This window comes from Heteronotia binoei, chromosome 12 (assembly GCF_032191835.1).
Source record: "Heteronotia binoei isolate CCM8104 ecotype False Entrance Well chromosome 12, APGP_CSIRO_Hbin_v1, whole genome shotgun sequence".
Lineage (NCBI taxonomy): Eukaryota > Metazoa > Chordata > Lepidosauria > Squamata > Gekkonidae > Heteronotia > Heteronotia binoei.
This window is the reverse complement of record NC_083234.1, coordinates 79275692-79290858: the sequence shown is the minus strand read 5'-3', so window position 1 is coordinate 79290858 and position 15167 is coordinate 79275692. Positions and strand designations below refer to the sequence as shown.

Sequence of the window (15167 nt, the reverse complement as noted above, 5' to 3'; positions counted from 1 at the left end):
GTTGCTTTTCCTGGCAACTGAACTGAAAGAGGTGGGGGAAGAGAACGTTTTGTCTTCTTCAGGTCCTGGATTCATATCTCAACTATTCTCAAACCAGCACTGCTTTAGTGAAGAAGGGGAAATTCAGCTGCCTTCCATTTATTGAAAGTGAACTTCAAACAAAAAGTGCCTTGTTTATGCAAATCTGCTGCATTCCCTGGCTGAGTGAAGGTAGTCTAGAGCAGGGGTGGCCAAACGTGCTTAACATAAGAGCCACAGAGAATAATCATCAGATGCTTGAGAGCCGCAAGACATGCATGTCAGATGTTTGAGAGCCTCGAGACAAGGGAGGGAGGGAGGGAGGGAGGGAGGGAGGAAGGAAGGAAGGAAGGAAGGAAGGAAGGAAGGAAGGAAGGAAGGAAGGAAGGAAGGAAGGAAGGAAGGAAGGAAGGAAGGAAGGAAGGAAGGAAGGAAGGAAATAGATTGGAAGGGAAAAGTGAAAAGAAAGTAACTTTAAATGCATTCTTCAAGCTGCTGACTGGTTTGACTTGGAGAAGTGATGTAAAGAGAGAAATGCCTTCTCCAAGCTGGCTGACAGGGTGGTAGGGGCTTCAAGAGCCACACCATATGCATAAAAAAGCCACATGTTGCTCCTGAGCCAGTTTGGCCACCCCTGGTCTAGAGTGACCCAGACCTTTGCTCACTCCATAAGGTTGACATCTCTGGGAGACTGGGCCTGGGTCAACAGGCTGGCCACATTCTGCCCACCCTGCCCCCCTGTGATTCTGACCTGACACCTGAAGGGGCTGTTCCACTCCACTGCCTCAGGTATTGCTGCTACCACTATCTCTGTCTTTGATTCTGATTAGGTGGGACAGCCTCCTAATTTCCCTCCTATGCCACCAGGAACTCTTCAGGGCTTCCCAGGGAATCTTTGGGGCTTCCCTGAAGAGTTGGCAACTGGCCATTTTACTACTTTTCTCCTCCCTAGGGATTCCCTGACCCAAGTGGTTGGGGGATCTGTTTCACTCCTCCAACAATAAAACTCACAACTGCAGGCACATCAGAAGTGAGTGGAAGAAATAAAATAAAGTGGACAAAAACGCTCCACCTTTCTCCCTGCTCTAAGCTCGTGTCTAGGTGGTATGCAGGGCAGGCCCCTTCCTTCGTTCCTCTGGAGTAATCTGGTCAAACATAGCTCCCAAATGGCCTGGGAGCAGGGCTGCACCTGCCTCCGTCTGCTGCAAGCTCCCACCGACGACTGGCTGGCTTCTTGCCCCCCAAGCCATAATATCTAGAGCAGTTCCCGCCCAGGAACTGGTTCTCCCTCCTGCAGCTTTCCTCTAACCTTGAGGGGTTTCCTGTTCTCTCCAGGGAGCTGCCCTCACATTAGTGACAGAAGACAGGAGGAGAGGAGACTAGGCCGAGGCCCACCTGGAGTTTGATAGTCTCCTCCCATCCGGCCCACAGACAGCTCAAACTCCCCCACTCAAGATGGCGTTTCTCCACAATATGTAATTATGTTGTGAGCAGGTGCCTGCTGACACACTGGAATGCCTCACAATGTCTGGAGCATAAAGAGTCCATAAAGCACGGGGAATTGGAGAGGCTCCCTTTGGGCCTTTAAGCCTAACCTCTCTTTCATATGGTGCAAAACCAGCCCTGGCCTCTGTGGAGGGAAGACAGAACGAGGGTTGCCAGCCTCCAGGTGGGGCCTGGAGATCTCCCACTTTTACAACTGATCTCCAGCTGCCAGAAATCAGCTCCCCTGGAGAAAATGGCTGCTTGGAAGGGTGGACTCTCTGGCACTGGACCATGCCAAGGCCCCTCCCCTCCCCAAACCCTGCCCTCAAAGGCACCAGGTATTTTCCAACAGGGATCTGGCAACCCTAAAACTCAAATATAACCAAGAAGATACCAAGTACACTTCCTGGGCGTTTATGCCTCATGTTTGGGGCTTTAAAAACAATGTTCTATTGATAAGGTTTTGAATATTTACATTTGAGCTGAGATTTTACAGAACAACCCTCATCTCAAACTAAGAAGGGTTCAGCCATAGGCATGGCTTAGATCAGCCCTGCATGCCAACCATGTAATACCTAAATAGACGGACAGTAAAATTTCATTGTAAAATCTGAGTTGTAATTATAGCATTTGCAAGTTCACAATCCTGAAATTAGAAATCACGACTTCAAAAGATCCTTTAAAAATTAAAACAAATAGATAGTGGCTTAAAACTGAGAAAACTGTTATGCTACTGAGATGTAACCCCCCACCCTCAAGATGAAAACTGTTAGTCAAAAGTCCTGCTAAAATTGCCCTGGATGCCTGTTGACTGGCTCTCCTGGGGCCTCCACTCAGCCGCACTGCTGCAATGGGAAAGCCTGAACAGCAGCTTGGAGTCTTGGCTTCCCTCTCCTCACCTTTAGGCTGCTTGTTCTTCAGCACTGGAGCGCAGGCATTGGCTTCTGTCCCCTCATAGACTTCATTGGTCTCCTGGATTTGGCTCAGGTCTAGATCTTCGGTTGAGTCTTGCTTTCCCAACACCTGATTTTCAAAGTGGATCTTTTCTTTGGAGTGTGTCCCGAAGAAACTCGCATTATGCTGAATAAATCCCAAAGGCTCTTCTCCATCAAACTCACGGCTTTCTTCACTGTCCGATTCAGAGAAAGTATAGTAAACAGGTTGGGCATTTTTCAAATGTGGCCTCTTTAGAAGGGTATATTCATATGTTATTGAAGGGTTTTTACCATTTTGGTTCCAGACCTGGAAGAGGGAAAAAATTGCACTCAGGGTAATTGAAATATCACTATATTGAACAGTAAACTAGCTGGGCCCTTTGCAGTCAACAACAGTTGAAAAACAAAGCTGGAGATGGGAAGGCCCAGGAAAAAGAAAATGGAAAAATGCAGTAAAATTAGTGCAGATTTGATAGGACACAGGAACTGATTTCCCACGAAACCTTATGCCGCTCTCAACCTTCTCTTCTCTGCAGGGCTGCTGCTGGATTTTGTACAAACTGCCCCGGAACAGTGAGTTGCCCCGCCTCTCTTCAAGTTCCCTCCGCAGCAGGCAGGATCCTCTGAAAACTGGTTTCTGTCTGCCGGGGAGGGAACTTGAAAAGGAGCGGGGCAACTCTCCGGCTCAGGGCAGTTTGTGCAAAATCCAGCAGCAGTCCCACAGGGAAAAGGAGCAACGAGACCAAAAAAAGGTGAGTGGGAAATCGGTCTAAGAATTGCACATGTTTCAATTTTTCTCCAAATTTCCATTTTCCCCAGGAAAATGGGAGAAGTTTATTTTTCATGGTTTCAAAATTTCCAAAAATTTTACATCTCTAAATCAGGCTTAAATAAATAAATAAACCAGGCTACCAGAAACAAGAGAGGTGCCTCTCCCTACCTGGGGACACCTTAGGCGTACCGGAAAACATGACAATGTAAATTAACTGAAAGGAGGAAAAACACTTGAAAAAAACCCCAGACTAATTAGAACTAAGTGAGAGGTGCTTCAGCCAGAACAAAAGGAGAGCAAAAGCCAGCAGAAAGCTGCCTGTTCCTGCTTACAGAATCCTGGAGAGGAAGATTGTAGGGGGAAAGATGGGATTTTCAAATTGCCCACCAATCTTCATGGGCTCCCAAACCTGATGAGCATGAGTAAAGCAAAACAGGATCCTAAACTAGGGTTGCCAATCTCAATGGCGGGAGATCTTCTGGGCTTGCAAGTGCTCTCCAAATGACACAGATCAGTTCCCCTGGAGAAAATGGGTGTTTTGGAAGGTGGGCTCTATGAAATTATACCCCACTGAAGTCCCTCCTCTCCCCACGCCAGTTTGGGAGTCTCCCCAGCAGACTCTAATCTGGAGAACTAAGTTTGAGCCTCTGCTCCTCCTCTATCTGAAGCCTGCTGGGTGATCTTGGGCCAGTCACTCTTCTCTCTCTCAGAGCTGTCTCAGCTCTACCTGCCTCCCAGGGTGCCTGTTGTGGGGAAAGGAAAGGAAAGCCACTCCAAGACTCCAAGTAAAGGGGATATACATCCAGCTCCTTCTTTTTCTCAGGCTCCACCTCCAAAAACCTCAGAGCCTATCTGGATGCTGATTGGCTGAAACTAGCACCAAGCATTCTGGGGATTGTAGGCTGTCTCTCCCTACTGCAACACAGGCCTCACAGGCTCCCTAGGCTCCTGTCTCACAGCACAGTACAGATCATGAGAGACAAACCACTGTAAGGCTGTCCTGCATATCCCCACACTGGCAAGGCTATGGGTCGTAAGATCATAATGAGGAAACTAGGAAGGGACTAAAATGTGGAATCAAGAATGGCGCTGGAGGTGAGCAGTTGTGCCTGGCTTTGAACAGGGAGCTTCCACAAGGCTGAGTTTCCACTAAAAGGTAGATCCAGGTGGGCAGCCGTGTTGGCCTGAAGCAACAGAACAAAGCTGGAGTCCAGCAGCACCTTGAAGACCAGCAAAGTTTAATGAAGAACGTCAGCTTCCATGTGCATGCATGCTTCATCAGATGATGAAATGGAGGGAAATGAACAATTTCAGCTGTTATGTATTGGAACTGGAGTTTGGCCTTTGGGTCAGTAGAGACTTGGCTGAGCTGGAGACCCTAAAACAACAGCCACCTGGATTCAGGAAGGAGGCCCACCAGGGATACTAGTCCAGCTATTAACCTGTAGTTGTGTGTCATGGGATGATGGTGATGGGCTTTTGGGTGGGGAGGTCTGCATGCATATGAGCAGGGCCGTTGGTCCTGCCGGGCAGTTCTGTTCCTATCTCCCTATGCTGAAGCACTGAATAAAGAGCTGAACTCACTATCTCTTGGGCGTCCTCATGTTTTGAACCCAGTACATTTTATCAACATTTTTCCTGTTGGATTCTAACTTTGTACTACTTTGCATGCTTAACCACTGCCCACCAGCTATATGTAGCACTGCTCATTCTCATGGCTGCTATCCTGCAATAGCTGGAGGACCTGTGATTGACTTTACTTTTTAAAAAAACCCTAAAATGCAGGAGTGCAGGGAACTGAGAATTTGGTAACAGCTGCACGCCCCCCCCCCCCAACACACACACTATGCTCACCAGCCCCACAGGGCGGGTGTTAGAATGCACCAATAGGGCACATAAAATTCACTCACAGGGAGCGAGCTGCACATGAGTTGTCTGTATGGGTACAAAAATCCACACTTACCATTATGTTTAGGCCCTGGTTGGTTGGCCCTTGTGCGACAATATATTCTATGCCTGTCTCATAAATGTCCATCGGCCTCCTGTATTTGAAGACGGTCCCTGCAATATTAAAGTTTTTGGGGCTATCTACTCTGTAATTCCCATTGAAGAAATAATAGCCAGCTTCATCTGCAACAGCTGTAAAAAAATAAGCAGAGAGAGAAGGAAAATGGTCCTCTCAAAGATCATGGACTGGGAAGTGGAAAGTACACTGCAAAGCTGCTGAAGGACACTGTAGCTGCTGCTACACACTAAAATGTCATAGACAGGAGGTGGCCCCAAAAGGACATGAAAGGGATGAGAAATCCCATTCCTCTCCCCACTGGCCAACACTCTCCTTCCTTTTGCTTCAGTCTCGCTTGACTGCCCTTCCCTTCCTCTGCTCCATCCTCACCCCACCTTCTCCATCACTCAGCCTCCTGAGCACCTTCCACCTGCCACCAGGCTGCTCAGCCCGTTCCCTGCTTCCTTCTCCTGCCCTGGGCTGGCTCTCCTTCTCCTTGCAGCCCCCGTTATTTCTCCTCCCCTGTTTCCCCGCACCTCCACTTGCCTCCCATTGCAGGCAGGCAACCAGAAATACGACCTCCTCCCCCCCAATGAGATCTGCACATGTGCAGGTATCACTTTCACTTTGCTGAGCTTTATGTTTTGGTTTGGGTTTTTTTAGCCTTCCAATTTTTAAGTGTTCATATTTTTCTGGAACCCTGCGGTTTGCTAAAACATATACCTTACTCGGGGCTTTTTTCTGGGGGAATGTGACAGAACAGAGTTACGGAACCTCTTTGTGGAAACAAAAATCTTTTAAAAATGTTAAACGTTCATGAGGGGCATGAACATATGAAGCTGCCTTCTACTGAATCAGACCTTTGGTCCATCAAAGTCAGTATTGTCTTCTCAGACTGGCAGCGGCTCTCCAGGGTCTCAAGCTGAGGCTTTTTCACACCTATTTGCCTGGACCCTTTTTTGGAGATGCCGGGGATTGAACCTGGGAACCTGGAATCTTTGTGTGTTTCCTCTTGAGAGTTCCAGCACCTCGTTTTCCAGAAAAAGAGCCCTGACCTTACTTTTACTCTCTGAGTCCTCCCTCTTTGTGGATTGATAGATTCATTTACTTGATTTGAATTAATTAAGGAAGGAAGGAAGGATAGGCTAATGAGGCAGAAGACGGGGCGGGGAGAGGGAAGCCTCACGCAGGGCACAGGGCTCAGAGGGCCTTGTGCTTTTGACAGAGAAGGGGCTGCACATCCTTCTGGATGCTGGGGGAGTTTGGGCCAGGTAGCCAAGGGAATTAGGAAGCCAAAGAAGCAGTGGCAAGACTGAATTTCACATCTCAGATGGGAATGAATATGTTATACAGCAAGCAGATTTTTGAGGTGCATTCCCATTGGTCCCCACAGGCATAATACACACCCAAAACGTCTGCTGATTTTTTCCGTTCCACTATTTGGATGTCTCTTGCTCCAGCAGGAATGTGAGTCACCAGAGAGTAGCCTGCAAAAAACTGCATTTGTGAATGAAAGGGAAGCGGCAACAGCAGCCCAATCCCAGCATCCCTGGGCCAAAAGCCACTCTGGTGCCTGAAGTTTTGGCCAGAAACAATTCAGTAAGTATGGGGGTCACCCCACAGGGCAGACGTGTTTCCGGAAGAGGTGGAAACCAATTCAGAAATTTTGCATTGATTAATCTTCTCATGGTCAGGGAGGGGGATGGGAAGGCAAATTTGTTTCCATTCAAATGCAGAGTTAATGCCACGTTTCTAGCTTAAGTAGCACCAGGAAACTACATCCAGATAATATACAGCAGGATTGCCAGCTCTGGGTTGGGAAGTTCCTGGAGATGTTGGGGGTGGAGCCTGGGGAGGGTGGGGCTTAAGGAGGGGAGGGACCTCAGAAGTGTACAATACCATATTGCCCACTCTCCAAAGCAGCCATTTTCTCCAGGGGAACTGATCTCTGTAGTCTAGAGATCAACTGTAATTTGGGGAAACCTCCAGGCCCCACATGGAGGTTGGCAACCCTATGACCTTGTTCCCCAGGGGGCACATGCACACCAGAAGCCCAGAGTATCAGGGTTTTATGTGTTGCCTTCTACCTGGGTGCCATGTCTAGTTACATCTGACATTCACAAAGCTGGAAATCAGAAGGGATGACAGGTACATATTCAGCTTCAACAACAGCTTTTGCCCATGAACATATCTTCCAGCAGCCATTCCCTGAACATGGACAGAAAGGGGTCATCTGAAGTCTTACCAAGGTGTGAATTCCCCTTTCTGTAACTCCCGGTCACATGGGTACAGCTGCTCCCATTCCCTTGGCAGACACCACATTTATCCAGCGTGTGGGTAGAGAACAGAATTCCATCACACCCAATGGGCTATAAAACAGTGTAAATAGAGTATTGAGGGCCAGGCAAAAGGGACAGCCGCCACAATTTCAAAAATTCGACTGTCAATAAGGTTGCTATAATGTTTAACAACCTCACATTTTCCAGACACGCAAACCCCTCGGAAATCGGAGTATTTACAGGACGTCCCATCCCGGGCTAGGACCATTAGTTGCCTTTGGCCATCGACGGTTGTGCAGTGGAGGTCGCAGGGCTTGCTGGAGATGTGAACATAGTCATCTGATGAGAGAAGGACAGACAATGTTGTGCAGCTCATCACACGCAAGGAGTCACTGATCAGACATCACTGGAGAAAGGCCCACCGTTGTGGTAAGTGGGATGTGTGCAGAAAAGGGGCTTTTACACTGCAAAGGCCCCTGCAGGATTCCTGGGGGCAGGGAGGTCAGGTTTCAGTCTCACCATCAAAGGTGTCCCTGAATGCAGAGCTTCCCTTTTCTCCCACCAAAGCAAGTATCTCCCATTCTCTGATAACAGACCTGTCAAATCCAGGTAGCCTAAAAGAACTTTTAGGTTTCCAGGCAGTGGACTTGTGAATATCAGGGGTGGGGAGAATGTTGCCCAGCCAGTGTTAGCTTGCCTGATGGCAAGTGGGCCCTGTAGGCCCCTGATGAAGTGCCCCCCCTTAAACATTAGACAATATGTTAAAAATGTTGGCCTTTTAGTAGCTTGGAAATATAATAGAAGTCCCAATATTATTACTGTAATGCAACTAAAATTTACATTGTATTTTGGGTTGCCAGCCTTCAAGTGGGGCCTGGGGATCTCCAGCTTTTACAGCTGATCTCCAGCTGGCAGAGATCAGTTTCTCTGGAGAAAATGCAATCTGTATTTACATTTAGTATCTACAGCATACTGCCAGTAATATGTACACTGTAATTACTAAAAATATATACATTTATTTTGCAAAAGTTTTAATTGTACCTTTTTTCACATGTGTTTTTTGAAAAAAAATATTTATTTCAAATTAAATGACAGCCTTATAGTTATGGACTTAGAGTGGAGTAACTCTCCTTAGGATTGCACTGTATGTCTCCTGGCAACCAATATTCTTAGACCCAGTCCATCTCTGCAGTTGCCTGTTTGACAGTAAGGCCTGGACACATTCACTTGCCTCCTCTGGGAAAAAGAATGGGCTTGATGGGTTTGCAGACTGGTCCACGTGGGCTTACCTTTGACTGTTATGGACTTAGATGAGAAACTCCACCTGAGGGCCTCATTGGGATGGGGAGTAAACCTTGTCCCTACTAGAGATGGGCAAATTCCACCCACACAGCTTTATTTGGGAATTTCCCAGAAAAGTCAGAACCCAAGTCCAAATTCAGAAACCTAATTTTGCTCCCATTGCAGGAGCACAACAGGACCCAAAAATCTCTCAGCCTCACCCTTGGGATCCTAATGTCCTCTCATAAACCCCAAGTCCAGCTCTATGCCCCATTGTTTAAATTTACTGATGAGGACCAGTCGGCAACCAGCTCCCAAAAACGAGGGTGGAGACCTGCCTGAGGATGACATTTCCCAGGCCCTGTCCTGATCCCTGGGATGCTGCTCTTGCCAGAGGCTGACATTGGAAGGGAGAGGAAACGAGGCAGGAGACAGCCCAGCCAGCGGAGCTCCCAGAAGCCTCCAGGGACACTTTGCCTGACAGTGCAGGTATGGGGAGGGGCTCTTCAGGACCTCAACCGGAAGAGAATTCTCGGGATTATAGTCCTTGCCACAGACTGAAGGTAGGCATTTTGCATAGGCAAATGTCACAATTTGGCAACAGCACTTCCCCTACACATTGTGACCCCAGTCACTAACTACGTATGATCACACCCCTGCATGTATGTGAAGAACTGAAAGAAAAAGATGAATAATCATACAAGCCTTTTGGGGGAAAGATCTTCTGCCAAAATTGCTAATTTCAACATGCAAACTGACACACCACAGCCCTATTTAAAAATAACATTCTCCCCTCCCCCCCAAAAAGCTGCTGTATCTTGCTAAACACTCTTCTGTGTTAGAGAAAGTAGATGGGTGGCATCCTTGCTGAATCAGATCAGATTTCATAAGAAGAAGCAACACAGAGGCCTATTCATTTCAAACTCTTTTAAAAAAAATTGGCTTTGTGTTGTCAAAACCACACAAAAAAGGCCTTCTTGTTTACCAGGATATAAAGGTTTCCATTGATACGTCCGTCCGTTATACACATGTGAGTTGAACGATGAGCACTGCTCTTCTCTGAAGCTCCTTCCGTTTGGAGGGCACTGCTGGAAACGAAGAAGACACCAACAGCTGAATGAAAGAAGGTAGGAGGAATTCCCAATGCATTCCGGCCGCCCAGTTCCGTCTCTGCTGTTAGCCTTCCTCCCAGAGCCTTCCTAGCAAAACTCCAGATAATGGAGAACAGAGATCCAGAGACAGTGACTGAGCCCAGAGTGCAATCAGGCCCCCCACATGGACCCCAGCATTCTGTTGTGCGCCAGCATGCAGCTTGTGTTCAGGATCCAAAGAGCCCAGCATAGGCTGCTGCATGTGTCCCTCCCACCCCTCAAAGTTAGGCCACCTTCTAGAAGGGCATGCCAGGAGGAGCACGAAGGAAGCCCTGCGGAAGGGAAAAACAATCCCCTCCCCACACACACACACTGCTCTCCCGATGGTATCCAAAGTGCTTTGGGTGGGCCTCTCTGGATCCTAGCCATTCTTTTCCATTGCTTTTTATTGGGTATTTGTTTCAACCAATATGAAACAATGTTGTTCAACTTTGACACACATGCCCCAGTTGTAAACCGTTGGATTCCCTCTAATGCCACTTCCTCCCACTAGCACAGCTCTTCCTCGGTATTTGAAATATTTCCCCTAATGACAAGATGTCTCCAGCCATCGCTTTTCTGCCCCACTTTCTGCTTCATTCATCTTCATGTCCAAAGCTTCCCCACCTCTTCTCCATATTTCCCCTAAGGAAGGACTCTGTCCCCTCACCCTCCAAATCTTCTGCCTGCTAAGCAACCCCTGCCTTGTTTTAGCCTCAATAAAAACAACAACAAAAATACTCTTACTTGTACTTTGCACAGCTGGTATCTTTTGGACGTTCCAGTGCATGTTTTGTTCGCAAGCCCTGTCACTGCCTTCCTCCTGGACAGAGAAAGGAAGGGAAAGATCATTTCAGAAGGGGGGGGGAGCACAACTGCACCAACATTCATTTCCCCACCATGGTTTCTGTTGAATAATAATTGTGTGTCAGAAATTCCATTTAAAATGTTAATGAATACATTGCCCTGACCAGGATGGCCCAATCTAGACTGATCTGGTCAGATCTGAGAAGCTAAGCAGGGTCGGCCCTGGTTAGTCCTTGGATGGGAGACGACCAAGGAAGCCCAGGGTGGTCATGCAGAGGCAGGCAACGGCAAACCACCTCCAAACATCTCTCGCCTTGACCCCGGGGGGCGGGATTGCCATAAGTTGGCTGTGACTTGGCAGACTTTGCAAACAAAAAGACCAATCTACAGTCTGCCCCCAAGTGCCCATGGGGGAAGGGTTTAACATACAAGGCCTTTTTTACTCCCAATCCTTCCCTTGCTGAGTCTTGGGCATACATGCTGCTGGCCTCCATGCTCAGTCTACTGCCTCTTCCCCTCCACAGGGATATAGGCCTGGGGAGGAGGAGGAGGAAGAAGACGATGACTGGCTGAGCTTATGGGGTTGTACGTGGGCCTCCCAGCAAAAGTATTGGCTAGCACCATGCCCAATAGAATAGACAATAGAAGAGGCAGTAAACAGACCAAGGATCAGGCCATGGGTCCCTCTAGTCCAGTGGTGTCTGTTCCAAGCAGCAACAGATTCTGTAGGTCTCAAACACCTGGAGAGCTCCCTGCTAAGTACCAGCGTCATCATCAATCAAAAGCACACACATCTGACACACGTATTCCCCATCATGGAAACCACCGGTGGGAATAGGAAAGCTCACTTTCTGAGGATGACACCATTTCAAATATTGTGTGCTGCTGAATGTCACAACTGGAGAGGAGACAAAATATGCCACAAAGATGCCAATCCAGTTGGCTCCCAGATGTTGAGGTATCACCCACAGAGGAGATGAAGGCAAAGCCAGAAAGTGCAGGGTGGCCATCAGTTGATATCAGTTCTCCTGAAGAAAATGGTGACTTAGCAAGGTGGGCTCTATGGTTCTGCTGAGGTTCTTCCCCTCCCCAAGCTCCACCCCACCCCCCAGCCCCCAGGTATTTCCCAACCCAGAGCTGGCAGCCATAATGCTGTGCATTCTCCCAGCAATTCTCCATGGTTCCAGTGAGGTTACCTCTGGCGTAGGCAGTGCCTCTCTTGGGACTTGACTCCTCCCCCACACGTCCGGGTGCAGGCCGTCCATTTGGTCCACTCACCCCACCAATAGGCAGTGACGTCAACACCTTCTTCTAGGCTGTTGGAAGTCTGTATATTCTCCTAGTCAAGGGAATCCCAAGGAGAAAGAAAGAGGCAGGATTGAGTGGCTATTATAGCAGACACCAGAAGATCCACACAGGGCTTCATCGGGGACTAAAATAGGCTGCTTTGGTTCCAGTTCAAGACAAGGATTTATTGATATACTTCTCTTACACCCTGCCTTTCTTCTCAGTGGGGACCCAAGGCAGCTCACATAGTTTTGCTTTCTCTAATTTATCCTTGCAACAGACTTTCCTTGAATTTACCCTTGTGCAGAGTATGGGAAACAAACAGGAGGAACTGGAAGTCCTAATACAGGACTATGACCTAACAGGCATTACTGAAACTAGGTAAGATAACACTCACAATTGGAGTATTAGAATTGAGGGATACAACTTATTTAAAAGAGACAGACAAATAAGGAAGGGCGGAGGAGGCACATTACATGTAAAGGAAATTGCTACTTGTGAGGAAATACATGAATCTGAGCATGGAAGTTCAGTTGAGAGTCTCTGGGTAAAACTAAAAGGAGTAAGAAACAATAGTGATATTATGGTGGGGGTCTGCTATAGACTTCCAAGTCAGGCAGAGGACTTGGATGAGATACTCCTAGAACAGATGGGGCACAGAAGTCATGGGAGATTTCAATTACCCAGATATCTGTTGGAAGTCCAATTCTGCAAAAATAAAATAAAATAATGAAAGGTCAAAAAAAAAATACTGACTTGTCTTGCTGACAGCTTCCAGAAGGTGCAGAAGGAAACAAGGGGATCTGCTATCTTGGACTTGATTCTCACCAACAGGGAAGAACTGGTTAATGAGGTGGAAGTAGTGGGCACCCTGGGTAGTAGCAATCATGTAATTTTGGAATTTACAGTCTTAGGCAGGGCTTTTTGTGTAGCAGGAACTCTTTTGAATATTAGGCCACACACCCCTGATGTAGCCAATCCTCCTGGAACTTCCAGTAGGCCCTGTACTAAGAGCCCTGTAAGCCCTTGGAGGACTGGCTACATCGGGGGTGTGGCCTAATATGCAAAGGAGTTCCTGCTACATAAAAAGCCCTGGTCTTAGGGAAGTGAAAAGCTGTACATATTCAGATGAATAGGTTGGACTTCAGGAAAGCAAACTTCAACAAACTTAATGCTTCCCATGGCCAGAAACACGGAGAAGAAAGTTCAAGGGGGGGTGGGAGTTTCTTAAAAGTGAAGTGTTGAAGGCAAAATCACAAATGATTCCTATGAGAAGGAAAATGGGGAGGAGTCTAAAGAAGCCAAGGTGGCTGCATAAACAGCTTTCTCAACTTAAGGAATAAAAAACACTCATTTAAGAAATGGAAGAAGGTCCTTATAAATAAGGATGAACATAAACAAATCACCAGTGCTTGTAGAGAGAAAGTTAGGAAAGCTAAAGCTGAGTATGAGCCAGTCTGGCCTAGAGAAAAACTGCTGCCCGACCCCAAAGTGTCAACCAGCATTTCCCTGGGTGTGTAAGAAGGGGCCACAAGAACCAAGCACTGATGCAGCCCCTCCTTCTCACGAACTGCCTAATTTACAGAATCAGCATTGCTGTCAGATGGTAATTAGCCTGTGTTTAAAAACCGCCACAGGAGAGCCCACCTCCTTCAAAGGAGAGCCAGTACGGTGTAGTGGTTAAATGCACAGACTCTTATCTGGGAGAACTCCTCCACTTATAGCTGCTGGAATGGTCTCGGGTCAGCCATAGCTCTCGCAAAGCTGTCCTTCAAAGGGCAGCTTCTGTGAGAGCTCTCTCAGCCCCACCCAGCTCACAGGGTGTCTGTTGTGGGGGAGGAAGGGAAAGGAGATTGTGAGACTCTCTGAGGCTATGAGATTCAGAGAAAAGGGTGGGGTATAAATTCATTGTCTCCAGTCTTCTTGACTTTTAAAAGGGCATCTGCCTTTCTTGACTTGTCTTTTGCCTTGGAATCCACTTTCAGGATTGTTTGTAGCATACCTCTGCCCTCATTCATTGTTGGCCAGGTTCTCTAACTCTTCAATCCTTATCCTATTCCTCTGTCTTATGCTGTCTGACTGCAGTGCCTTATATCCTGTAATCTGCCTTGACTCTCAGTGAGAAAAGCAGACTACAAATAAAGTATATAAAAATAAAATAAATAGGAAAAACCCCAAGCCAACGGCTACCACAACTTCCTGTGGCAGTATTATACATTACATGATGTTTTCCTTTTCTCTGCCTTGAATCTACTGCCAATGAATTAACTGCATTTGGGTGCCCCAGGTTCTAATGTCTTGAGAAAGGTCATTGCTCAGCACTTTACCAGCTTGTTTATTTAAAAGATTCAGAGTCCCACCAATCTCCCAAAGAACTGGGATTCCAGACCAGTTAGCAAAGCCTCCCTCTCATGCCTAATTGTCTAAAACTCTACCTTGCCCATTCTTAGCCATACATTTTCTAAAATTAAAAAACTTTTCTTCTCCTCGTCTCTCCAGTTTGTGAATCAGCCTTAAGCTCAGATGAAAAAATGGGAGGAGAGATTACGCATATCCAGGCTGCAACCGTTTGGGTTTTTAGGGCAGGCAAATGGAGGGCCTTGTGTGTCCATGATGAAGTGGAGGGGTCTTTCCTTCCTCCTGGAGGGATGGCAACCCCCCCCCCCTCTGGAGAGCCCACCACCACCAGGGAGCTTAATGGCAGGTCGGCTTGGAGCTGTCCTTTCAGCACTGGGGCTGGATCTGGAGATTTTACTCTCACAATGGGGAGAAGCCTGCGGCTTATTGCACAGGGCCTGGTTTAAGCCTGGCTTTGTACAACCTGCCCATGAAGATGGTCCAGCCGCAGGGGTTCAGACATCCTCCGCCTACAAGATCCACCAAAGGAAAGGAGAGTATTCCTCAGGGACCCCCAGGATGGCACTTGTGGGCACCAGGGCTCCTGCTGACACTTCTGCCAACACCCGCCAAGTGTTTTTAGAGAGTGGGCACAGCCGGTGGGCCTTTTGCTCAGCGAGGCTTCTTACTGGCTGTACAGATGTTTTAAAAACAAAACAAAACATCGGCTTTGGCAACAGCTGCCACCACAGGACTGCTGGATGACTGAAAGCGAGCAGCACCATCCATTTTGTGACTGGCTCCACCAACTGCAGCAGCTATTTTGTGGCT

General features: G+C 47.6%; 1 protein-coding gene across 3 annotated transcripts in view; it reads right to left on the bottom strand.

The window, feature by feature from the left end:
- The window catches only part of ADAMTSL2 (ADAMTS like 2), an 84347-nt gene that overhangs the window by 58165 nt on the left and 11015 nt on the right, over positions 1-15167 (bottom strand). Inside the window, exons 3-10 of one of the 3 annotated variants that reach the window (XM_060251422.1) lie at positions 11909-12051; positions 10653-10728; positions 9761-9863; positions 7688-7833; positions 7461-7584; positions 6622-6702; positions 5174-5349; positions 2403-2745 (exon numbers count right to left, since the gene is read on the bottom strand). In XM_060251422.1, coding sequence (XP_060107405.1) covers positions 2403-2745; positions 5174-5349; positions 6622-6702; positions 7461-7584; positions 7688-7833; positions 9761-9863; positions 10653-10728; positions 11909-12051 — 1192 coding nt within the window. Of the gene's footprint in view, positions 1-2402; positions 2746-5173; positions 5350-6621; positions 6703-7460; positions 7585-7687; positions 7834-9760; positions 9864-10652; positions 10729-11908; positions 12052-15167 lie in introns of those variants that run through there. The other 2 variants (XM_060251423.1, XM_060251424.1) reach the window with 2 other exon arrangements.